This window comes from Embiotoca jacksoni, unplaced genomic scaffold (assembly GCF_022577435.1).
Source record: "Embiotoca jacksoni isolate LCO1_2020_lvr unplaced genomic scaffold, fEmbJac1.0.p SCAF_16, whole genome shotgun sequence".
In the NCBI taxonomy this organism is placed as follows: Eukaryota; Metazoa; Chordata; class Actinopteri; family Embiotocidae; genus Embiotoca; species Embiotoca jacksoni.
In genome coordinates this window covers 1,753,603-1,780,618 of record NW_027185296.1, presented here as the reverse complement: position 1 = coordinate 1,780,618, position 27,016 = coordinate 1,753,603, and the positions used below count along the sequence as shown (strand labels likewise).

The 27,016-nt window shown below is 41.1% G+C and overlaps 2 protein-coding genes across 3 annotated transcripts in view; both read right to left on the bottom strand.

The window, feature by feature from the left end:
- Positions 1-331: 331 nt before the first annotated feature.
- Positions 332-19,032, bottom strand: cilp2 (cartilage intermediate layer protein 2). The gene is made up of 9 exons (XM_069150159.1): positions 18,943-19,032; positions 11,930-12,007; positions 10,359-10,628; positions 9,939-10,121; positions 9,055-9,210; positions 8,643-8,963; positions 8,115-8,223; positions 6,353-6,510; positions 332-4,664 (listed from the first exon to the last, which is right to left on the bottom strand). Exons 1-9 carry the CDS (start codon positions 19,004-19,006, stop codon positions 2,248-2,250), a joined length of 3,756 nt encoding a protein of 1,251 aa, XP_069006260.1. The 5' UTR covers positions 19,007-19,032; the 3' UTR covers positions 332-2,247.
- A 5,017-nt stretch (positions 19,033-24,049) lies between these two features.
- yjefn3 (YjeF N-terminal domain containing 3) overlaps positions 24,050-27,016 on the bottom strand; it is a 42,112-nt gene continuing 39,145 nt past the window's right edge. For both annotated transcript variants that reach the window (XM_069150156.1, XM_069150157.1), the window contains 3 exons: positions 26,232-26,345; positions 25,088-25,238; positions 24,050-24,851 (listed from right to left, as the gene is read on the bottom strand). In XM_069150156.1, the coding sequence (XP_069006257.1) occupies positions 24,655-24,851; positions 25,088-25,238; positions 26,232-26,345 (462 nt within the window). In that variant the 3' untranslated portion in view covers positions 24,050-24,654. The remainder of the gene's footprint in view (positions 24,852-25,087; positions 25,239-26,231; positions 26,346-27,016) is intronic.

Below are 27,016 nucleotides of genomic sequence, written 5' to 3'. Positions count from 1 at the left end.
CCTGGAATCAATCATTTTGGCTATTACAGGGTGGATGCTGCATCTGCTGCAGGGAGATGTTTGTTTTCATCTGGAGATCTGAGCTGGTCAGTGGTGGGCAGCACACAGGCCTGTGATTAGAGAGGTCAGTGATAATGGCCAAGGTGCCTCAGTCTGTCACTCCACATTTCTCTGTTTTTACTGTTCTTCTGGAGTGAGCTGCTTATTGGATACATAATGGAAAGAAATCTCCAAAGTGGGGCAGAGCAAAAGCACAACAGTTCACACAACTTTGCAATGGAACCTTTTAGAGCTTTTTGAAAAAATGTATCGCAAATTAGAAATACAAATTTATCAGAAATAAATTGAGCTGAAAACATCATTAAATCTGTGGCAGTTTGTTCGTCAATGTGTTTATCGTCTTAAGGGAAGTATATCTTTGATTAATTTGTTTCCTGGAAAAAAAAAACATGTTTGGCTGTTTGTGAAAGTCAGGGTAAAACTCCCCAGTCCCCCGAGTCCCCAAGAGAATATGTAATTTATTTTCTAATTAGCAGCAAGGCTTTTATTTACTTGTCAGTGCCTCCTGGTTTCTCTGAGGACCATATTGCCCCTCATTTGGGTTTGGATTAGTTCAGCTTGAAAAGCTTCTTCTATGGGGCTGAAAGAGCCCATGTTGCAGATAAACAAGTTTGGAGCATTAATCCTGAAGTGAATTTTCTCACTATTACTGACTTGAAATGGCATAATTGTCAAATAAAATACCCTTAAAGATGTATAGTGTAGTTGTATAGTCACTCATGGATACAATTTATGGCTACTTGGCCGCTAAACCCAAAAGTGTCTCGTTATTTTTTATAATGTGTAAGTATCATACTGTTTGTTTCATGAACAAAGTAAAGGTTCTGCTGGGAATTTTAAGTCCTAATAAACAAGATTGCCCTCTGAAGCGCTAAAAAGATTATTGCAGTGTACAAACTGTAAAATCAGCTGAGGCATGCAGCAAAGTATGAAAACTTTAAAGAACAATTACATAGCAGAATTATTTGCTGAAAAGAAGAGTCCTGTGCAAGATCTCAGCTTAGCCACACTACCTGCCTCTTGTTGCTTCATTCAACCAGCAGCACTTTTTATGTACTGTAATAGTTGGGAAGATGCTGAATTTGACTAATTCTCAAGTTTAATTGTAGGTATTGCACTTCAAGATACAAAGGCAGCTCACAAACACATCACCCAACAACAAAAACAAAGTCCATCGAGGCCCTGAATGAGCTTCTTTCTGAGAAAGTAAAGAATTGAGGAATACATTGTTTTAAATTACATCTTGTTTGGTGATGTGCTAATTTGGAATGTGCAGAGGAAAAAAGGGAAATTGTGTCATACCTCGCAATCAATTATCTTTATTTGGACTGCCTGCTATGCTTGTCTTGGCAGCAAACTCGGTCTTGCACATTTTAAGTAGGTGTGGAGTGACGTTTGGCTGAGTCACAGTTGGCATTATGGCATGCTAATGAAAACATTAAGAAGCTTGACTGAAAACATCCTCTGTTCCCTGGGTGGCATGCCTAACCCGACTGTCTCTTTTGAGTGTGCCTCCCATTGAGACAGTTTCCCGATTTGAAGAAAAGGGGCTCAGTGTCTGCTGCAGACAACAAGGGCCTCATGTTGGTTTCTGATCATGAAGAGAAGTATGAGTTCAGTGGAAAGCGATGGCCAATTATGAAGTGTTTGGGGCCTACCATGGTATTTAAATTTTTTTGAAGGTTTGGTTTCAATTCAAGCATTGAGAGATGTCAGCCAAAACACCCACCATGGGGAAAGTGGAATGCTACATATTCAATCTATAAAAGTTAAAATCTTGACTATAACTTTATTATATTCATTTATAAAAATTTAACCAAAGCCAATTAAACAAATGCCGGTCACTGAGTTACATACAGACAAATAATACTTGTCTTTTCGGAGGGAAGGAAGAAAATAATATAGCAAACCCTTCAAGTAAGTATCAGACCAACAAATATATTCAATCATGCCTGATTATTTTGCAAAATTTCTGTTTGTCTCAGTTTTGTAATTTTCATAGTCAAGAGGGAATTCACACTCATCAGCAGACAGACAACTTTTACTTTCTGAACTTGATGCCATCATATCAGTCTCAACTGGAGACTTAAAAATGAAATGGAAAGAACATACAGTATAAGCCATTCTGGTATTGTGAATGTAAATACAGATCAAATTATCTTATCTCGACCTATTTTTTTGTCACCTCTATTGGCGTTGCTGTGTGCGCATGGAGGCTCTCCTCCTGGTTGTGGAGCTAGCTCTGCGACTCTGGGTCCTGCCCTGCTGCTCAGAAGGATAAGCCACCACCTGGGTGGATGATCTCTGCACCTGTAGACCCTCCTGCTCCCTCATGTCCCTTGCCATCTGAGACAATGTCTGACCTGGGTTGGTCTGCAGACGCTGGAAGAGGCTTTCCCGATTAATTTTCCTCTCTGGACAACTAAAGGTCAGAGCCACTCCAGAGTCTGACTTCATCTCTCTGGAGAAACCATCTGAGGTGCCATCGAAACAGCGCCCAATAGCGATCTCTTTGGCCACTCTGGGATTCTGGTCTGTGACTGTGTAGATGCCATAGTTGTGTCCCAAAGGATCAACGGGTGATAACATGGTGAATGCATGGGAATCGTTATTTTGAGCAACTGGGGGATGTTTGATGAGATACTCTTGCAGGAGGCTGTTGGTGTTGATCCTACGACAGTTCCCCTGTGGAAGGATTGATATGAGGGATCTGTCTACTTGAGCTTGATCGAACAACATGCCACTGCATTTGAACTCCACACAAGCTGCCGAGGTGTTGGCCTCCCGCATGTCCCGGGTACTGCGAATGTCTCTAATGCCATAAAGTTTGTCCTTTGTCTCTGGGTGTGTTCCTCCCAGATTCTTTGACCTGACCATCACTTCCTTTTGTCCCCGAATCTTGACCTTGATGAAGCATGCTCTGAACTCCTGGGGGTTAGGCCACCAGGAGAGGTAGTCTCCTGTCCAGGTCGTCAAATCATTCTCCTCGAAGGGTACGACGTTGTATTCATATTTGTCCTTTTCCACTCTGAAAAATCTGAAATGATTTGCATAAACAGGGGAATTTTCGCAAGCTATTAAATTCTGATAGGGATATATTGGTCCATTGGTCTCATCTAGATTGTTTTGGTTAGGCTTTGCCAAGTTGATTCTGAAGGCTGTTTTCTTCAGCGCTGGATCATCATGGTCTGAACGCTGGTAGTCTATTTTGTCTAAATAGGGCTGAGACACTCCAATGATGTTTGGATTCATCTTTGGGGAGGAAGGAGCCGCCTCCAGTTCTTCCCCACCCATCATTGCCGTGACATAAGCTGTGTAAGCATCCGGCCTCTGGGCATCACAGAAAGCTGGTAAACAGGCCCCATTGGATCCAGTTATGACACTGTCAAAACGGCCCCATGCCCTGGGATTAGAAGAATAACCAGGCTTGGGCTCCAAATTTATCAAACTGATTACAACACCCTCCAGCTGTTCACTTGATAGGAACTTGTCACTCATGTAGGCTCGAACTTTGACATAGCAACGTCTGTTTTCAGGCACGTCTAAATTGAACAGTCTACGTTCTCTGATCTCCATGTTGCCTATAAGGAACGTCCGCTCCTCACGCTTGCTTCGTCCATGACCACCGGTAGTTGTTGTGCTGTATGAAAAGTCGCTTTCTTCTTCCCAGAGTCCTGTGTCTGGGTTTAAAGACCACAGTTTCATTTTGGGGATATGCTCTTGCATTTTGACATGCTGTGTGTCAAGGAGGACTTGGACTGCTCCAGCTCCAAGTATCTCCTTATTGGTCTCATCCCTGAAGTCCACAGAGAACATGCCATATGTCCTCAAAGGGAGCATGTCGCCCTCATCATCCACAAAGTTAAGATCGCCAGGAGCTGCAGCCGCCGTAGTGATGTTCCTTGGATCAATGAATGTGACGCTGGCTTTCACAGTCCCCTCATAGATTTCACCATTGTTCTTATGGAAGGAATTAGGAGGAATGACTAGCTGCCCTATAGGGTCTTCCTCTTTAATTTCTCCTAGGTCAATATAATTGGTCTCTGCAGCGTTGATATCAATGGGTGTCTGCTTTCTCATCACTTTCACATCATGGTAGATGGATCCACCTTTCTTGTCAAAGATGAATACCTTAGGAGTGTCGAGAAACTTCTGAGTGGGATCAACAAAATTTACCACTAATCTCTGTGTGTCAGGAGTAATTTGTAATGTAAAGCCTCCTTGGTAACCAGTGGTGCCCGCTCTTTCTTTACCAATGTAGATGTGTCCAAAACGCAGAGGCTCATCATTATCAGCTGTGACCACTCTGCCACGGACCAGCACAGTCGGCTGCACACACTTCTGACAACTGCATTGTGTCACAGCCCGGATAGGGAGACTATAGCTACCGCAGTCAATGATCCGACTTTCCATACTTTGGACCCCACAGCAGAATCCAGTTTCATCTCTGCAGCGCATATCAAAGTCAAGGGAACCAGCACATTTGTTGTGATGACAGCGGCCAGCGTTGTAGTTCTTGGAGTTGGTCCCTGGTTGAACACAGTCCATTGGTAGTCTGATGAGGTGAGATTCAGGAGTAGAGTTGCATGCTGGTGCTCCTTTTGCTGTGAATTAGACAATAGATTACATTAGGCTAGTGGTGATATAACACATGTAAGGTTCTAAGATTCCTGCTCTTGAAAGACTGTCAAATCTATTGCATTGTAAATATAAAATTGCTGGGTACTGAGTAATCGCATATTCAGGAGTGGAATAGGACAAGTGTATCGTCAATAAACTAGAATAAAATGGAACATGTTAAAAATGTTTCACTTTTCTTTTTCACACATGGCTGAACTCACACCCATAAAATGCATTTATATAGCCACATATACACACTCACACACAATGTCTGCATGGCCAGAAAGAGCCTATGAGTGGCCAAGTTGGATGGTGAAATGTGCATAAAACGGTAATTAGACATAAAGTTGAATAGAACATTTATTTACCAACCATCCAAGTGGGAGCTTGACCGAAAGACTGATTGTTCACCCAGACATTGGCAGGATAATTAATGTGCATGATATCATGAGTGAGCTTGTAGTCAGGTAACCTTGTTAAGCTCTGCATCTTCTGAGTAAGTTGATAATTGCAGACACATGGAGCAGTGCGATTTGCATAAAATATCATCATTGTACTGCTGTTGGTTTTACCAACAGTATATGAGTTTCCTTTGATAAATTATATAACCTTTGGTCCCCTGTATGAACTGCAGTTGACACATTTATCAGTCAAATTAAACTTCTGGATTACATCAAATGGAAAAAGAAACTACTGGACTGAATGGGTAAGGCATGTTTGTCATCATGCTCTGAGCTGCAGGTGTTGTTTTGCACTCTTACACTTTCTCCTGCCATAATGACTTTTGGAGTGCAGGGATTTGTCTGTGGTCTGGAATAGATTGCTTTAGCACTGTTCCATGAAAACCCTGTTTGTTAATCTGTGTCTTAACTAACAAGCACCTGGAGAATAGGAGCGACGCTTTCTCCCACACAGATGTGGAAAGACTTACTTGTCTGACTCAGAGAGAAAAGAAAGATAATTTATTGACAATCTTGGGTTTCATCGCAACACTGGGTGTTCTGGGGAAACTGGATTTGAGGTTTAACAGTGTCCAGTCATCCCACACTATAAAGAGTCATTGTTTAGAAAGCCATACATTCAACCAATGTAAATACAATAAAACAAATTGTATCCTCAAGACGCAGTCAAAATATGAGTATTTTTATTTTTATTTTTCTATTTCCCAAAGACAGATAGTGTGTTAGCTGTCTTTTCTCCCCCATTCTGTTGTAGAACACTGTGGTTTTATTTGATTCCTCTTCATGCATGGACATGGAGGACTTGGTTGGAGCTCAGCGCTGACATTCCTCTTTAAGTGTGTATTCAATCTCCAAAGCAGCTGCTTTTTATACAGTTAAATGAAGTGCGGTTGTTTGGTTTTTGTCAGAGGTTACTCTCAAACCTGTGGAATACTTTGACTAAATACGTCACTGTCAAATACACTTGGAAAGCAGCCATCCTGAGCTATAAGCCTTGTGTGCCACTTGCTATCATCACAGTAAATTATTTTCTCACATAGCTGATGAAGATGAATTACACTCTACTAGAACTTGACTCTTAACTGGTATACTGATATATAGTATATATATATATCTATATTATACAGATATACAGTATTATACATATATACACAGCATATATTTGTATATATACACTTTTCTTGCTGTATGAGATCCTGTACTATACATACCAATCACAGTCAGCAAGGCTGGAGCAGACTTGATGCTGCCTATTTCGTTGCTGGTTTTGCAGTAATATTGTCCCGACTGCTCTGGCTTCAGATCCCGCAGTACAAGATCCTCTTCATACTTGTACACTTTACTGTTTAGCAGCAACCCATTGTGGTACCTTGATAAATAGTTAAAGAAATAAAGATACAAAGAGAGAGCAAGTTATGTATTTTTAACATTTATTTTAAAAGGTTATTTGAATTGTTCGTATAGGTAAAAAAAAAAATGTACAGTGTGTGAAACATTGTATGTAAAATGGTGATGACGATAATTTTTTTTGGTGTATGTAAAAGAAAAAAAAACTGAAAATAGTTTTTTTTTATTTAAAGCTGCATTAATCAGTAATTTATACGAACACAATGGATCAAATGACTACACGTAATGTAGATGTAATAACGAATGTGCAGAGAATCATCCTCTGACTCTGCAGTTTCCCTATTGTCTGCAGTGCGGTTTAGCGTCTGTTAGCTAGCTGTTTTGGTTTCATGACCTGTACTGTTTTGGCTAGTCAGTTCCAGCCTTGTTAGGCAGTTCTTTTTATGGAAAAAGCTTTAACAGACCCAATGTGCACTACTTCCTCAGCAACAAGCAGCAGAGTACAGTATGCTCAAGACCAGTTCATGTTTTCTGCATCAGTGTGTCTGCAAGGATAAGCATGATGTAATCATACATTGGTGCAAACCCTTCTGTAGACATCCACACTGCCCAGAATTTCTTTCCAGTCTGTACACACAGCAAGCACACTGAACTGCACATGCGTCAGAAAAACAAAATGGGTATGTATTTTGAGGAGAGGCCGTAAAATTCACTGCTCCACACCTTTATAAATAATTGTGGAAGGACTATAGGGACATATAGATGGTAAAATGACCACAGGCGTCAATGTAAGCTTCAGTTTTCTACACTGTGATTATAGTCTGGAAACCCTGTTCATATTAACATTTGCTCAGCCACTCTGAAGGGTGGACCAATCAGCAACCAGTGTCAGCGGTTATGTACAATGACGTTTAAGTCATGTGTTTTTTTCTAAATGTAGTTGCAGGAGTGGTAGAGTCTTGATGCTGATTGGTCAAAGCTGCTCCAATTGTTTTAAAATGGACCAGAGGTCTAGGCCCAGTAGGATGCAAGTGATTCCCTATCAATCGTGCCCAGACTCATATATTCACACAGTGAATTTGATTCTGATAACATCAGGCTTGCAAAGTCCTCCACTGTGAACTGACAATGTGAATCACATGTAGGCATGAGAACAATAGAGCAAGTCGGTTTGTAATTAAGTCGCTGACAGACTGTTTTGATTTCTACATTTTTTCCATTGATGATAAACACATTGGGAAGTTCTAAATCCGCCACAAATCCTGTGATATGACCGCCCTGCTGTACTTGGGAAGGATAGACAACAAACTTCAACTCATGTCTACATAGCAGACCAACATGTAATGTACATAAAATTGTAGTATGAATTGAACCGCATAAGTTCAGCAAACCCATTAATTGGTGTTAAAGCAGCTAAAAACTGATATTAGTGTTAGGACCAGGTGGAGACCACAACAGAATTACAACTAACTGATTTCTGTTTTCTTTTTTTTTTTTTTTTAAATGTTCCCGATATGTATCTTATTAAGTGATTCATTTTTTTAATACAAAATATGTACATTTCAAACCATGGAAAAGTAATAATTCAGATTCCATTTATTTCTGTTAATAATCTGTTCATCTCACCAGTAGTATTTGTCAGGTGTTGGTGAGCCTGTTGCCTTGCAGCACAACAGCACCCGTCCTCCCTCATAACGGATTTTGTCCTCTGGGTGCTTCACAATGTACGGCTTCTCTGTGGAAAGCAGAAAGGAGCAAATCCTCGAGACTTCACTCGGATTGTTGTGAATTGTACCATGGGGTACAGAGAGCTCATAAAACTCAGTCAAACATGAAACTTTAGTCTCACATCCATCGCTGTGCTTATGAAAAATTATTGTAGAGGGAATTATGCTTTCAAAAGCAGCACAGGTCTATTTTTATTAGGTTTCCATGCAACCATGTAAGTGCTGGAGAAAGTCTTAAAATAGTCGAGACTGTTAATGTTATAGTGTTGTCAATTTCCTGTTTCCAACAGTCTGAGAAAATGATTGGAGAATTTACTGACTCTGGAATCATAAAAGAAAAATCAGGATACATTTTATCATGATAATACCTCTTCTACGAATGATCCAACAATATTTATAAACTACTCTTTCATTTATCTGCACTCACCAGCTGATCTGAGGACAGCCCGTAACCAGGACAACCCAGTGGTGTTGCTGGAGGTGGAGACGGTGATTGGGACAAACTTCTCCTTCCTGATGGTGATCAAGGTCGAGCTGGCGGAGCAGACTCCTGTGAGCCTGAACTGACCTTTGGCGTCTGCGCGGGTACGGATGATCTTAGGGTGGCTGGCCAGAGCCACCCAGGCTCCTGCCACAGGGACGCCAGTCACAGTGTGGACGTCTCCATGCAGCACATGGCCTTCGCACACACAACGGCTGCAGTCCTCGCTGGGATGACCCTCGGTGCACACACGCTGGCATTTGACTGCTGAGAGGAAGTAATAGAGCCGTGAGCACAGGCTGATGAAGAACCATATGCAAAGACGTGTAAGTATTTTCACAGTGTGATTTTTGCATACCTGGGCATGGACTCTTCCCACACTTCTGTATTTCAACAGGTCGTCCCGTGCACTGCACTGTCGCTGAGGTTCTTACACAGGTCCTTCTCCTAATCCTGCGACCTCCGCCACAGGTCACTGAACACCTCCCCCAGCGACCCCACGGACCCCACTTGGCTAATCACACAAGAATACACGAGTGATGTGAGAGGGAGCATCAGTATTTTCTATTGAATCACGATCGACCATTTGATTAACTCTGTCATTAAAATTCGATACTCTAGTGAGAGTTGATTGCTAACTCGCTTGTGCATGAAAGCAATGTGTATACAGGAAATAAATATATCAATGGGTGCAATTACACTGTATTGTGGGGATTAAAAACTAATTATAGCTTAAATTAAAACCATGTTAAGTGCCTCAATTAAGAACTCTGGAACTAATGTTTAATACAGGGTTCTTTTCAGCAGAATAAGTTCTTCCCCGGAGAAAGCTACTTAAAACCACACAACAGAAAATATCACACAGGCAATGTCGAGGTCCTTACCAAAACTAATGCTTTTGATACAGCGATTTCAGCTGTAATAGGAAATTTTGATGACAGCTTAAATGTAAACTCTACATTTTATAGGAGCAGGGACTTTTCTTTGACAAGGATAGATCTTTGTTTATAGCTGTAGAAAGAAATATAACATTTTAGTCACCTCCTTATTCACCGTTGTCAAGGGAGGGTCAAGTACAATGTAAAGATCTGTAGCCGTGAGAAATTCAGCAATAAAGGGGACATTGCAAATCGCTTTTGCTGTTTGAAATGGTGTCATTCAGTTCAGTGTAAAGATCCATAGTCACTGAGTAAATTAAAGGACTGACATTAAATAGGTGCTGATGGATTTTGGGATGATCACCTGTGCATGGAGGGGTGGAGCACTCCCTCCGCTCTGAATGGTGCCCCTGACAAGCTGGCACCAACAGCAGAGGCATGGGCTGAGCGCTCACACATTTCCTCTGGCGGACCTGGATTCCCACATCGTTACAAACCGTGGTTGAACAGATACCCCACTCACTCCAGTCAGTCCAGTAGCTCTGCACTGAACACACATGTTAAAGAGAAGAGTGTGACTTCTAATTCTTCAGAGTTTGATACGAGACACTGTTGGTACTGAAAAAAAACCACATTATTTAACATGAAAGACAGTTCATAGGCATTTTCATTGTTGAGTCCTGACTGTGGCCAGTGCTTACAGCCATGTGAAAATATTTGCCCAGATGTTCATATCTGTAAAGTGGCAGCTTGTACAGCCCTGAGCCGCTGTCATCGGGAATACCTGGTGGACACTGAAAGCGGACATGGTAGTTGGAACAGATGCGTCCGTGCGGCTGTTCCTTGTTGATGCACCAGAAGCCCTTCTCCAGACTGGAGTGGACCACTTCGCCAGTATCTGCCGCAGCCACCCAATCCGTAGTGCGAGCCTCCATGGCTGAAGGCCGCGCGCAGACTCTCTCTCTGTAATAGAAGCGAATTGCCTCCAGGCGCTCGTAGTCTCCATTGCCCCCAGGATGGTCTATGTTGAACCAAGACGTCCACTCTGTCACGCCTGGAGGGACATCGAGGGGAGACATCAAGGGGAGAGATGGATGAAAACCAAAACAATAGAAAGTTAGAATGAAAAAAACAAATGAAAACAATTGAGCTCAATATCCGGAATGATTGAAGCAGAGAGGCTGGCGCTGGTCTTACACAGAGGGGAGACACAGTTTCAGGACCAAGAGTAAGCAAGTAGGAATAAAGCAGCAGTGATGGGTTACAAACTTTAAGAGGAGGTCTGCAACAGCTATTTGAAACTGACTTCATACACCCCAGAGAGATCTGCATTGTTCATGTTCTTCCGAGGCTCCTGGCCTGACTGATGAGGCATAATGTCTAGTTTTTTTTTTTAATCTGCAGGATGTTCTAAAACCTGAGCCGTTTCCTCAAGAGAAATATGAGGAATTAAAAAGAAAAAGAAATCCGTTAGCAGCATATTGACGGAGTGTTTTTCATTCAAAGTAATCCATCATTTCACTCTAAAAAATAAAGTGCTTGGTTGCAGGCTGGGTGCACAGAGGTGGTGGAGGGGACGTGCTACAGACAGCAATCTGAATTAATCCTTTTTATACAATTAGAAAATGGTTCTCTAGTCAAAGCTTTTATGTAGATGATTGTGTAATATATAGGACTGAGACAACCACATTCTTCAATACCTCCATCTTTATATTGATGTGTTTAGCGTTAGTTTTACCTTAACTGTCTCCATAAAGTGTGAGCCATTGATTATATTGATGCTGCAACTGTTGCTAATGTTAATCAAACTGCATTAACTAAATTAATGTTATTTTTTGCAATACTAGCATAGGCCACCCTGCACCTGCCTTTAAACTGATACTCAAAAGTACATGTAAGATTTTAAACATAAGTATTTAAATCATTCAGACAAGAACTAAAATTATCTACAGACTATGAAGAAGTTATGTCAAAGACATTAATGCAAGGAATTAAGTTTGATGCTGAACCCGCCACACTTCTTGTCATATGGTAAATAAACAGCTGTTAATGCTAACAGTGGCAATGTAGCGATAGTTTATAAAATCAGCGAATTGTATAATGTTGCTGACAGTGTTAATATATTTGTTGTACGTATGTATGTCACTTTTTTTTTTCAGCTGATCCACAATGAGAGCTGTAGCAGTTTCATAGGCAATAGAGACTCACTGTAGCAGACCCAGATGTTACAGTGACTCACTATCGCCTCCTAATGTGCATAATTGTATTGCAACATGCTACTTTGATCTTACAAATTGTGCCTTTACAATCTCAGTTTGAAACCTGTGTGATAGAATCAGATCTGATTTTCAGTACCTGTTGTCTGTGTCTCAGTAAATGTGTTGAGGGCCACTCTTCTGCTCCTGTCTGATGGGCTCCTGGTCCTCACAGATACTGCACACAGAAAAAGAAAATACACTTGGTATAACGCAACAATTGTACACTCAGTCCTTCAGTTTTTGAATTCATTCATTTCTCTCCTTATTTCTAAAGAAGTATTTTTCTGGAGTTTAACCATGACAAAAAAAAAATCATTATATAGTTGATGCTTTTCGTTGCTGTATGAATGTATTGGCGTTTATAAGCGCGAGGGTAGGATTATTTAGAACGTTTGCTTAATTAATATAGTCATTACATCAATTGGCAGTGTGTGTTTGTGTGTGTGCATTTTCCAATGTTGAATAATGCTGAAACTTTTTCGTATGCACACACCCATCCATGTGCACACACAATAATGTAGTCTGAGCAAGTTTTGCTCTTTCTTCAAGGCAAGAAGGCTCTTCTAATTAGACGTCTTTATTATTCTCTACATTTTTTTCTAAGACTTTTTTTTTCTCCTTATGTTTTGTAATGATGACCAGAACGCAAGAAACTGATGCTTTTGCCCTTTTTCCGTCCTTCTTTTTATGCACGCTTTCATCTGCCTCTTTACTCCTCTATCTACCTCTCCTCTATCTGATCCTTTCTCATAGCTGCTCTTCGGCGGCACCCGACACCTTCCTTGAAACATCCGGTCCATCTATCATCTCCCCTCTGCTCTTTGTCCTCTTCTGTCCCCCCCCCTCCTCCTTCCTATCAATCAACAAGCAGCCGCTGTTGAAGATGCTAATCAAGCTCCAGCTGAGACAAATCAGTGCATGCAGAGTCATCTGTGAAGCAACAGCAGAGCCAGAAAACTTTATATTTACTCACTCCATCACCTCTCCCTTTCATAGACACACACATACGTAAATGCAGATTTTTATTTTTTTTAATGAGATATGATCATACAGTAATCTACACACGTCTTACGCACACACTGCATGCCTGTATCTCTAAGTCATTCTTACATCATTGTCAGTTTTCATGCACGTGTTCACGCGCACAACAGCGAGTAGGAGATCAAAGCAAATGTTGCCTTATTAGTAAGACGAAGATATTAGGCTTGGCATTCATCGTAGTTTCGGCTCTTTGCTTTATTAAACACGCACTGTGACATTTTCCCTCAAGCTTTGATGTGTAATGGCTCATTTTCCTAGAGTACAATTTTTTTTATGTTTTCAAAAACGTAAGTTGTTTGCTTGACATTTCATCTCCGAGTTTCACTTGGGCCCGGGCGGAAAAAATAAATGTTATGGTCCGTGTCAGAAACAAAAAGTGGCTTATGCCGCCTTCGTGTGTGTGTGTGTGTGTGTGTGTGTGTGTGTGTGTGTGTGTGTGTGTGTGTGTGTGTTTGTGTGTGTGTGAGCACATTTTTGTTATGTCTTTGGGAATGTTCCTGGGATAAAGACCAACCTTGTCGGGACCAGTGGTCCTCATGGAGACCAACGCTCTGATGTGGCAAAACGCAATTTCTTGCTAAGGTTAGGGTTTCGGTCAGGTTGTCCTGTATCAATGGAAGTCAATGCATATGTGTGTGTGTGTGTGTGTGTGTGTGTGTGTGGTGGGGGAAGGGGGGGTTAATATGTCCAACTATCTTGGACTTTTGGAGAGACACTGCTGAGTTTACGAGCAGAGACTCCCAGCAGAGAGACCAGTATCGATCTCAGTCCCCGCTGGTTTTATGGCTCAATTCTGGCTTTATTGCAATGCCAGCACATTTCTTTCCAACCCTTAACATTTATTTTTTTTATAGATTTAGTAAAAGAAGGATAGTAGCTTAACAGAACAAAGACCGCCGGTCCAAAAATGTATTACATAAGTTTCAGGGTAACACAGAGTGTCAGCCGACCTTGGTGGTTGTTTGCTATTTTATGCCTCCGGCTTTTAAAACCATTGATGGGTTTCCATATCGACTTTGTCTCTCTGATACACTGGAATGACCTGATAAACAGAAGCAAATGCTTTCACACTGATCTGCTGAGCAGATGTGGCTCGGCCTGCAGATTTAGTCAAATGCTTTTTCCACCATTCTCCTTTTGACTCCCGAATTATGTGTCTGCCCTGATTACATTTTAAAAGCAGTTAAAAAAGTTTTTCTGCTACTGAATCTCTGTTGTTATTGCACATCAATCACAAATCTCCATTGTTCCCGCAAAGAACTTATGTAGAGATGGGGTTACACAAAGAAGCCTTTTGTTTTACTTAATTAACATTGAATTTCAAACTTGTGGCGCATCAATTACCTGTTTCCACTCTGAAGTGCATTCATTTATTTCCAAGAAATTCTAAAGCATCATTTCTGCTGTTACGTACATTTTTTCTTCCCTCTCACACCAAAACAAAGGGAATTTACAGCAAAACCTTCGGCTGCCGATTATCATTTCAAGATGTTTGATAATGAAAACGAAATGGCAAGCAATTCTTCGAGTTTTACGAGGTGACTAATGGTTTTAGAAAGTTAAAAGAGGAAACCCGGATTAGCCACAGCAGAAGGCCAAGTTTTGGATTGGTGACCTCAGTTATGGCAGGTATGAACTGGCCCGGCGTACGCAGCAAACTCAGTAAGCTTATTGTGCTCTTGAGTGGCATGTTAACACTTTCTGAATTTTAAAAGATGGGAGATTTTATTGGGGCACTGCTTCATCCAGCTGGTATGTGAGTGAATTTACCTCATCAAGGAGCAAGAAACACGTTTTTCAACCCAAAGGGAGTAAGGTTAGAACTTATAAGTTCCTCTTTACTGTTCAGAGACAATCCACCCTAAAGTGACTCTCTGGTACAGTATATCCTGTTCGTCCTTCTTCGTGTGCTACTTGTGGATTTGGTTTTGTATTTCGTGCACAGAAATGTCTTTACAATTTCGACCTTTCACAGCTAATCTGACGGAACCACTAAAGTCCTGAGTTTTGTTTGTACCAACGACCCATTTTCTAATCTGACAGCCCTACTGGCAGAACATTTGTCTGAGCCTTCCCAAACCATAAACACATAACTGCTGAAAAATAAATCTCTTTTATGATGGGAAAATGCCGTGCTTAAGGTTTAGATTTCTTGTTTGAGGGACCGATTAGGGTTTTGATTAAAATAAAAAGCTGGCCTTCTAAAAACAACAGTTAGTCATTTCACAGTGACATATGTTCAAATTCAAAGCCTTCTATATATCCTTAGCCAACCTCACTGTGACCCTCATAAATCATTGACAAGATAACAAGAGACGTTACAGTGGCACCGATATATTAAGGTGGAGGTTGACCTGCACCGAAGTCCACATATAGACACACGGAAAGCTCCTGGATCCCAAGGAATGTCAGTTCTATGTCTGAAACAGAGCTACTGGCTTACTCTTCATTCAAAGCTGCATTCATTATCATCTTTATCCACCATGAGCCTGCTGTGACAACAAGTTCAAGTGTTATTTTAGGGAACCAGTTTGAGGTTTAGCGATTTACGTCACAGTGGTTAATTCTGAAATGCAGCCGGTGCGTTTACAGCCCGGCTGCACAAAGGCAGATCTTCTATTAATAAGCACCAGTGCCTTTACAAAGGATAGAGTCTCTCCTTCCCTTCATGAGTGGGAGTTTTCTTACTTTGCCAGAATCTAATAAAAAAAGCTGCTGAGGAGAAGAATGGAGGAGGGGGGGGGGGGGGGGGGGGAAGCAGGACTTTATGAAGTTGCACCCAAAATGGTTTCAGTCATATTAAGGAAATATGGTTGTGCCAGATGTATGTTGGCAGGCATACAGGGCTTAAATAAAAGGTCTGGATCCTGTTTATAATGTTCCAGCTCCTTACAAGAAGTCCCCCCCCTCTCTCTCTCTCTCTCCACACACACACACACACACACACACACACACACACACACACACACACACACACACAGACAGACACCACCCTCCCCATATTACATAACTTCTTGGACAAAGTAAAGCTAGCCATAAGGGAATGAGGTTGTACACAATTTGTCAAAGTAGCTTGCCGATGCCCTCCTCTTAAGACCAAAATCAGGAGTGGTAAAGCAGAGGTGTTTCACATGTGTGAGGGGTGTGTGTGTGTGTGTCTGTGTGTGTGGGCCTGTGTATGTGATGATTCGTTTGCCATGTCATATGGAAGCTGTTTATGTGTTTGGCTAGCTTCTTAGTTGAGGTGTGTGTGGTTTCAGAGGAGTCTGCTCCTTCTCTCAGTGTCTATCTCTTTCCGTCTTCATCCCAGCATTCTTTATTGAGCTCAAAAACATCTGTAGCTCCTTTAAATCAACAATTTTGTCCCTGACATTAACTAATGATGCAAATCAACCACATAATTTAAGGATTTGCAAAGGGATAACAAAGGATTTGTGATCTTAAAAAAGATATTTGAGGAACACAGCATTGCCTCCCTGGCTATTAGAAACAGTTCGGCCACGTTAAATTTCCGCATTAGATCTGAAAGTCCTTGCTTGAACCTCTGCACCTGCACACAGGTACAGAGCCAGGAGCTGCGAATAGCTCAATTGCAAGCAGCTGATTAGTCCTGCAATAAATAATTTCTTGGCATATTCACTTATGTGTCTACACACGCTTATACAGAGAGTAGAAAAGAAAAGAAATGGCCTGGAGGTTGTCATTAATGGGAATTTGTGCCTTTTCCTTTGATCCATTGTAATCCCTGTCTCAGTAATTTAAGTCAGCTGGCCAGACAGCTCTGTGTTTGGAGTAGACAGTGGACAGCATCTGGAGAACTAGCCTCTGTGTCTGACTCACAACGGCCCTCCAGCTGCTCACATACACCAAGGATTTTGCTTTTGCCTGCAAATTATGAAGAGAAGAGAAGAGAAGAGAAGAGAAGAGAAGAGAAGAGAAGAGAAGAGAAGAGAAGAGAAGAGAAGAGAAGAGAAGAGAAGAGAAGAGGACTAGATGTTTTATACTTAAAGGTAGTAATGCTACAGAGTTCCCCTTTGAGTTACAGTAGGAATTCAGCAACAGCTGCCACCTTCAAACTAGAAAACAGCTCATAAATCTATGAGCTCAAAGGTATATGGAGAGAGTGACAGAGAACAAGGTGAGGAGAGAGCGTTTGATGTATTAGGGCATGGAGAAATAGGTGGAGAATGGTGAAGGAGGGAGTTTGATGGAGCGAGGGAAAGACAGAAGGGAGAAAGATGCGGAAAGTATTTGTGAAGAAATACCTGAGGGAGACAGATTGGAAACAAAAGGCGAACAGATGAAAACAGAATGGACAGATGGAGACACACAGTCGTTACTTTAGTGGTGGACTGGACGCAGTGCGTGGGGCTGAGATGGTCACCAAACAGGGGAAAGGAAAGAGTGACGTGCTGGCCAATTTGACAGGGGGAAAAAAAGGGGACGGTAAAGTCATTTTACCTGTGCTCTTTATCCCTCTTTATTCCATTTTCTCATTTAGCCATGCATAAACCCAGGACGTGGAAAAGTGGGTCACTCCGTTTGTGATTATTGCACCTTGTTTCCAAGGTGACTGGGTTTATATCTCTGAGGAACCGCTGGCAATGCATTTGAGGGTGAAATAAGGAGAAAATACACTACCTTACTCCAAGATGTGGATGTACTGCTAAAGGAGCGTGTCATTACACGTAAATATTTGACAATCCATTAAAAGGTTGGAGATTTCTGTCCAGTCAGAATGAATCCCCATTTATTTACTTTCGCTGTTTGCTAATCTTGTGATATACTTATCAGTAAATGGCGTAAAGCCTCTGTGAGACATTTACAACTCTGAGTCCTCCAAGCCCAACAATATATGGAGACTATTCAGGTGTATTTACACACATCTGCTTTTATAAACTGCCAGCTCCCCTGCTTACGAAATAGTTCATGTGAAGCAGCTGAAAGGTGGTCAGAAAGTGATAGCCTTGGGAAATGGGCTGCTGCTGTCATTTAGGAAGAGTGTGAAGCTTTTAAAAGATGATAAGAGTGAAATTTGGAGGTAAAGAACCTGTAATCAGGAAAAGTATTCTGCTGTGGTAATGTCTGTGTATAACGCACGCTTAACCAGCAGTAAAAACTGAGTTGAATTGAGAAGCTAGTGTTAAAAATGTGTGTTTGAACTGGCTCTTTATCAAGTCATAAAATGCGGTGGAGTTTTGGAACACATTTAGGCCATCTAATAGGGGTCCCTACTGTTCTGCAGCTTGTTATTATGAAAACAAAACGTGTCACCAGAGCTTTTTGTCACTAACAGCACTTTTACTGTCATCAACAGAGCTTTGTTTGTCATTAAACTACACGACAGGGAGAGTTTTCATGACCTCTTTCGCTTAACCTCCTCTTCTATCGCCACATGTTGCTGATCATGCTGGTGGTGAAACATGCTGCTGACTGAACTTCAGAGATTTCACGAATGAGAGATAATGAGGTGGTCTATCAACACAGACACACACAGAGTGGTGTTTCTGGCACTTCAGAGGACATTAGTTTATGTTAATTTCCTGGAGACTTACTTGAAACCATAACTGCCTAAACCTACAGCCTTGCTCTAACTTTAAACCAAGTCTTCACGCCTTGATTTCTGTCCCTGAAAGGGAGGCAGGTCCCCACAAAGCAACTGTGTAAACAGATTTATGTCCCCACAACATGTGCATTTTAAGTACAAACACACACACTGCTCCTCTTATCGTATGAGCTCATCTCCAGACTTTTATCTAGAGACCTTTGGCAACCCTGCTCTGACATCCTCAGGGAGATGCCGTCAACTCAGAAAACTCTACAGTTGCTGTCAGTTGTGTTGCACATGTGTTAGTAGTCATAAACTGGCCCTCTGATCTCGTGATTACAAGAAATGACAAGGGAGATGAAAAGTAGCTCAACTTAACACAAGAGTTATCTTAAAACTGTTTTTCAGATATCATTTTGTTAGGAAATCTATACTTAAGGCACTTTTCTTTAACTGTTTTGTTTTGGCTTTCATTTTTAAATGTAATAATAACAACAATTGAATAATAAGTCTCCACTTACCTTGGCCCAGAGCCACAGAGGCTAGGAAAGACAGCAGGAGTGCCACCTGATTTAATCCCAACATTGTGCTGATGCTTTCAGAGGATTTTAGTTTTTCTCTGATTTTCTACAGCATTAGTACAAACTTGTTAAATAAAACCAAGCAGTTGATTCTTCAGCTCTGAGACAGCTGATCGTCGCCAATTCAGCTCCTCAGGTGTGAGCGATGCTGCCGGTCGAGCAGAGTCTCACCGCAGCTTCTTCTCATGTGAGTTGAGTTGCTGAGTTGGAGACAGGCGTTTTTAAAAGAAGGGGCATCGGGAGTGCACACCAATCCGGCCCCTCTCTCCTCACCATTGGCCAGTGAAATGTAACATCTGGGTCCCCCATATCATCGTCCAAAAAAAAGGTGAGGGTATGGTGGGGGTGGTGAGGGAAAGACACACACAGAGAAGGAAAGAAAGAAAGAGGGAGTGTGTGTACTGCATGTGTCTGTGGTAACTGAAAATAAGAAAGTGTTTTCCTTTACTTCTGTGCAAGAGCTGATCATTTCTGACTTATTTATCATAGTGTTTTAATGTTCCTTTGCTTTGTGAACCTCTTTTGCTCCAGTGAAGTTATTCTTATCCACAGAACAGGTGTGTGTGTGTGTGTGTGTGTGTGTGTGTGTGTGTGTGTGTGTGTGTGTGTGTGTGTGTGTGTGTGTGTGTGTGTGTGTGTGAGAGTGTTTCCATCTTTAAATCTCTATTCTGGTTTCTGTGTGTGTCTTGTCAAACACAGAATAGCATCCTATAATTTTGGACCCTTGGAAACCCCCCATTTTATTTTTGTTTTGTATTATATTTTGTTTTCTGTGGCTGTTTTAAGAGTTTAAAATATGAAAAGCAAATGTTACAAATGTTTGATTTTCTTCCGATTCACAATAATAACTCCAGACGTTGTTAACAGCTCATTCTGTGTTAAATAAGTAAAGACATTTTTAATCATCTGTAAAATGTCATGCCCTTCACTGGTCCCCCATCTGTCTTTCACTGTCTCACACTCTGTTTCTGTCTCCCCAGCAGACACAGGACAGTGCCAGATGCTTCTTTCTCTCTGGTTTGACTTCTGGTTCAGTTTTGTAACTTTTTAACAGTTACTGATTGCAGGGTGACGCACTGCCAAAGAGTGGAAGTGGCGTCATATGGCATGCCACTCAGGAAACAGTCCCAAGAACGCAGGCACGGGACGTGCTTATGAGGTGTAATGTACTTGAGCTCATTTGCAGCATGTGAATTGTTGCTATTTAGCGACGACGCTCGTAAAAGCCATGGAAATTAGAAACAGTAATTGCATTCAACTGCTTTATAAAGCCCTCTAGATTAAAAATTTTAAAAGGTGTTAAACAAACACTTGAAAGAATGTCTTTCAAGACGTTAGTGCTATTTTTATAGAGTTACTGTAATCCCCATCTCTATCTTGATAAAGGTTAAAGAAAGTCCAAAAGTTAACTGTTCAATTCATTGGTAGAAAGTAATTTTGAATTTAAATACAACACTGTGGCAGATGTTCTATTTTAAGCAACTTCTATTTCACTTGTGTTTCCCCTTTATCCTACTTTATATTTTTATTCGCATTATAGCCACCTTTAGCAGAAACCTAACTTGCATGCCTGTCAATCAAAAAGACACACCCACAAAATATCCACTTTTGAGGCCTAATATCTAATTAACAATCAAATTATTTTCAGATGGACCTCCAAAAAACTATTTAGAAGGACTACATTTAGAAATGACTAAAGGAACTTTGTTTGTTTTTTTTAAATAATTTTGCATTTTATGATTGAAGTTGAAAGGGAGTGTATGCATCCAGAGCCTTTCTGGAGACAATCCATAGTGGCACTTGGTGGTATTGCAGTTTAAAGTACTTCCGTATTGGCCTCATTTTCCAGAGCTGGATGCTCCGTCCACTTTTTACACCGCTTATGGTCCAGACTAAGTGGCAACCCCAACAGACATCAACTATCAGTTGGTGAACTGTGGTTCTGAAGCCTTAAATTATTGATTTTTACCATTTTGCTATTTTAGAAACACAAGAGACCATATTTGGACAAGCTGGGGGGGAACGAGCGGTGGATCTGACTCAATCTGATTGGGAACCCGAGGACACTACATCCTCCCCACCTATAGCGGAAACCTGACTGCACCACAGGACTGTCAATGAACCAGACACGCCCCTAAACATACCTCTTTTTTAAGCCTAATATCTAAGTAATGATGGAATTATTTTTAGATGGACCTCTGGAAAATTATTATAAATGGGCAATTTAAGTGAACAACACCATAATGACTCGTGGAAAAATGTACTGACTTTGTATTTCATGAGAAAAGTTTAATTGGAGTCCATTGAGCCAGAGCCTTTTTGTAATTGCCCTTTAAGGCCCTTCCACATTGGCCTCACTTTTCAGACCCAGAAGCAATATCCACTTTTATGGACAGTCTATGGTCCAGACTCGTGATATATCTAGTGAAGACTTTGAATGAATCTTTATATGTGTCCACACGCTAGACCAATAAACCTGACGGAAAGTGGCCGATGCTTTAAAATATTGATGTTGCAGCAAAGAAGCTACAAATTCTTAAACATGGAGGCGTCACACATCTTCAACCTGACAACTCAGAAGATGTACACAATTACCCCAGTTTCAAGGTGGACACCCAAGATTTATTGTCACCAATTTACTATCTGATGAAATGTGAAGTATAGTCACAATCTTTGACCCTTTGGATATGAAATGTCATCACTTCATCATTTTATCCTGTTAGACATTTCTGTGAAATTGTGTCAGAATTAACATATGAATTCTTGAGTTATAGCCACAAACGTGTTTCGTGAGGTATCAGTGACCTTTCAATTCATCCTCGAGTCCAAGTGGACATTTGTGACGGATCTAATTAAATTTCCTCCAGGCATTCCCTGTGGACCACATTCAAAAATATAATATCTAATGCCTTTGGCCAAGGATATCAGTGAGGCACAACAAAACACTAAATGTTAGAAACAATCAAACATTGAAAGTTGATAAGCCCGACTCTTAAAATATGTTTTGAATCTGAAACATGCAATCTTTCCCGAAAATGTATATTTATTTTTATGGTACTGAGATCATGTAGATTGTTAGCAACTATAGCTTATATTGTGTTATAAGCACTGAGCAACTCTTTCTTGCTAACTCCATTTGGTTTTTTTTGTGTAGGACTGTCCCTCACTGGGTATTACAACAAGTGCTGCTGTCAGTTATGATTGTTCAATTCTCCAGGTCACAGACGACTCTAAAGCTCATCACTCAGCCCATCTCATGAGAAGCACAAAGTGACAAAGAGGTGGCAAGTCATTGTTTCCTGACAGGAATTGGACAGGCATGAAAGACAGAACCACTGAGAGCTCACACATACTTCCACCACTTTTGTCAGCTCACTTCTGACAGATTTAATACCACAGAGCAAATAATGGATTAACATTCCTTTTCACTGACTTTCTACACTCACATATGTGCACACACGTCAGCCACTGATGCATTAGTATGCACAAGAAGCTCCTGTGCTTCGTATAAATACAAATGACCTCATCTGAAAAACGGCACAGCAGCCTTAGTCTGAAGCCTGCAGCATGAGCTCAATAATGAGAGACCTTCCTCCACAGCTGATTATAGCCTGATCACACCTGTTTATGGCTTTCATTACTAAATCAAATCCAGTTGGGAAACAATAAACAGATGTAACAGTGTGCAATCATCTGAGAAGCCCAGCCTTAATTGCATGTGATGTGCACATTACACAGCTAGGTGGGCTGGTGATTAGTGATTATTGTTTAACGGAACAGGCTGCGTTCAAAAGCCTGTTTTGGCAGCCGCCCGCCCTCACAGTACTTTTTCCTCAGCTTTGAAGATCAAAGAAATGATCAATAAAACAAAAATATATTATTTGAACATTATCATTGTTGTGCGAGTTGTACGAGTGGAAATAGTGTGAAAGAAGTGCATCTGTTTATCTGCATTTATTTAAAGCTAAATTAATTGAGTTCTTTGGCCACATGGTGGCAGTGGAATATGCGGAATTTTGACTTCATGATGGCAATATTTCTGACGTACTTTTTTTTTTCCCGGTTGCCAAGAGTTGAAAATATTTAACTTTTAAAACACGGTGTTCGTTTCTGTCACTTTTTACCCAGCATTCCAATCACGGTGAAGAAGGAGGCGGGGGGGGGACAAATACCTCAAAACCTGATGTAAACATGTCTTTTTCTCCTCTGCACATAGCTCAGAAAAACTAAGCTGATGGCCTCCCTGCAATTTGTGTGTCTTTTCTTGAAATGAAAGGTCCAACTTTCCGGAGCAAAACTTCCCACTGTGTTCTGCTCATACGGAAGAAATCCTTGAACCGGGCTCCGTCCAACTTCAGCTCTTGACCCAAACAATGATGCTCGCGATGATGTTTCCTCGCACACAAAATCGAATGAACACATTGACCGGCAGTTCTGTCCTCTCCGCCTACGAGCTTCAGTCTACCTTTCATCCAGAGCAAGTATTCTACGCGTTTTTAAACCTAGTATTTGTTGACGACACAAACTTTCTGTGAAATTAGGTACTTTCAACACGTAAGATAAACCTTTACTTCCGTGGATATTTGGTATCATAGCAACCAAAGCGTCTCAAATGAAAATACGCTGTGCCTCCAAAGCGTTTAAAAGCGCTCCCGGCTATGCATTTTCAGAAGAGTGTCTACCGTTTTCAGTTGGGGAAAAAAAACCTGCTTTGACGGACAAGGGCCCTAATATACATTTCGGGTTGAGTTTCTAGACTTCTAATCAATCGCGAATTGACACTTCTTTTAGCTCTGTTTTTGGTCTCCATCAGATACTGAGGAAACTATCTCATTAAGCTGATGGAAACTGCAGAGTTGAGTGGTAATCATCTATAGATTTGGTACGAAGAGTTACCTCCTTTCTCATTACATAGTTATTTGATCCACTGTTGATACAAGAAAATTGATTAGCGCAGCTTTAATTCATCTCATAATATTTTAATGTTTTTTTTTTCTGTCTACTTGTCTGTGCTGCTTTAAGTGAAGGAAAACAAAACACCAGAAAGTGGACATTTCCTTAAAATGGGACTTTTCTTTTAATGGACAACAAGACCTGTCTGGGCCTTCTGTAAAAGCAAATAATGCAAACTGAAACCAAAGTAATGCACAAGTGCAGGCTGACCAAACAAACTAAAAATACATAACCATAGCATTTTGAAATTGCCAACCTACACCAACTCAGCTCAGCAGCATTTTCAGAGTAGAAAGTCAAACGTAAAAACATAAAAGCTTCTTAACAGTAAAAAGTTTTGAAAAAAAAAAAAATTCCACTTATTGGCATCATAGAAAATTCATCTTTCTTCGCTGACTGTGGAATGAGAAGTTTCTCTTGCAAAGTATTCCGAAAACAGTGTAATGCTACAGCTTTTACAAGTGGATTGACACAAAACTCCTCATGCCGTTCCCTAAAAAGACATGACTCAAACCACAGTTTCTAAATATTATCCTTCTATTGTAGCTTCACATCACATTTGGCTAATTTGTATCCTTATCTACACAACTGAGATGTTAACAATAAATCACATTAACAATCTATAAAATTAAAAAAACAGAATAGATTAACCATATGTTTTCCAAATGAGTGGCAAACCGGCTTGTACGCTTCCATGCGTTACAGTTCTATGAGGCTGTCTGTGCCAGGGTAGACTGGGAGGTTAAGCTCGTATTTCTTCTGGATGTCATAGGGCAGGAAGCGTCCGGCCAAGAAATGCTTCCCTGAGAAACTCATGGCACACTTCTTTGGTGCTGTGAGTGAGATGAGAACTTCAGGGTTTATCCCATCCTGATTTGGTTCTTCTACATCCCAACCTGAGGAAGAGAACAAGAGGCATTTTTGGAGAGAAGCACAGTGATGATTTTGTGCTGATTTCAGCAGATCATGTGTTTGGAGTACAACGAACTCACACTCATCCATGTATGCCTCTCGATTTGGAAAACTCCTCCCGGGGAGCCAAGGTTCCTAGCGAGCTGCCTGGAGGCTCATTTAGCGTGCCATTATTTCTGGGCCTTTATGTCTGATATCTACAGTTTGTAAGAACACTTACCTGAGGGCACGTCCACACTGGCAATGGGAGTCTTCACGTGCTTCAGGGTGACCAGAATACCAGAGTATGGCTCCCTAATGTCGGCACAGTCTGCTTCTGGGCCCATCATGGCATCGATCACTAGGTTGTAGGCATCGTTTATGAGCTGCACCTGAGCAGAACGCAACACGGTATGAATAAACTATAACATTTACTTCTTGTCCACGATTCACTGGGTTCCCAATCTGGAGGTTGGGACAGATTTCCCCTAAATGCACTGCAGCGCACACAACTCTTTGTCTAGCCAAACCTGTTTGAAAAGGGTCTAATAAAGCGTTATAATATAAGATTTAACCAGGACTACTCAGTGTTTTACCCTTTGATTAAGACCTACTGCCCTTCCTGAAAGAAACACGTCAAGGTCAAAACCCAGTTTAAGGCTGGACCCTGTGAAACTGGAGGGCTTTCAATTTGAAAAGTCGTGGCATTCAGCCAAACTTCAATGTAAGTTGCAGTGCGACACTCACTTTATAGCTCTGGTCCTGCTGTTACTGTCCAGACCAACATATTGTATCCATGTCATTTACCTAATTTATGAGAACCCGTTTCATTACAGCGCAGTGTAAGAATCTCTGCTGTGTTTTGCAGGCATGTTGCAGGTCGCAGTTTCTGTCCTCTGATCTCTGTGTGTGACACTTAGGGCGTAGCTCAACTTCTGCCGCACTGATACAGTGTGGAGTAGAAACAGGTGAAGGGAGCAAGGGGAGATTGTCCACTCGTTAATTGCATCGATATCGTTGTTCTCTTGGACAAATCCAAAAATAAATACATTTAAAAAATGCTATAATAGGTCGCCAAATATACTTAGGCAGTCGTCAATATATCAAGTAAGTCTATGTATGGGAAACACTGCATATTGTTTGAACCTTCTGCGAACTACTCAGAACCGGATCGCAGGCTACTGGTAGTTCATGAGCTATGGGTTAAAAAAAATTTAAAAAAAAACTAGATTAAACAAACAAGATACAATCAGCGAGTTTTATAGGTGCTGATTGAGCGATTGTGTTCCCTTTAGAGAGCCTAAGTAACTAAACTTTACAATAAAACTTTACAGAATTTAATCAAAAAAAGACTGAAGCTTCTGAAAAAATGTTATGCTGCTGACCTCTGTAGGGAGATAGGAGAGGAAAGGGATGTCCATCTTCTCACACTGAACTGTGAAATCCTGGTGTAGACTGTGAGAGGAGCGTTTAGGGTGGTAGATGGTGGGCTCGTACTCCTGCATCAGATGAGACACGAGAGGAAACGGGAAAGGACATGAATGAGGAGAGAAAACCACAAAAATAAAGAAAAGGTTGCCAAATATCAGAACCAGTGGTTTAAGCGGACAATGACATGCTTGAGTGCGAGTGATGCTTCAGTGTGCATTTGGCCAGCAGCTCACGACAAGTGAAAATACTGTTGACTGGTGATCAGAAGTTGTGGTTTCTACAGTCTGCTCCCTGAATGAATACTTCCCTTGTGGAAGCTAAGAAGAGCGGAAATCCAGACCCCTGCAGTATGAAAAGTCTGTGATGCTCAGCAGGAAGCACCTGTGACCTATGATCTTCACACAGCCACAGAGATAAATCTTAAAAACCCACGACCTGCGAAATAGTGTCAGTGTGCGTTTGCCCACGTTTGATCATGTAAGTTTGTGTTTATCCGTTTTATGTCCATCTTTTTCAACAAAACACGGTCCTTGATAAGATATCCTCAAGGTCATAAAATACATAAATATCTTTCAAAAGGTCATTTCATCCAGATCATTTTTTTCTGATGCAGCCCCAATACAGTAGACGTGTAAGGAATGCTCACGGCATTTAAAAATCTCATTCAAAATATTGAACTGTAATATCTGCAGATAATTCATATAAAACACAATTGCAATGTTAAAGATGCCATTCCCAT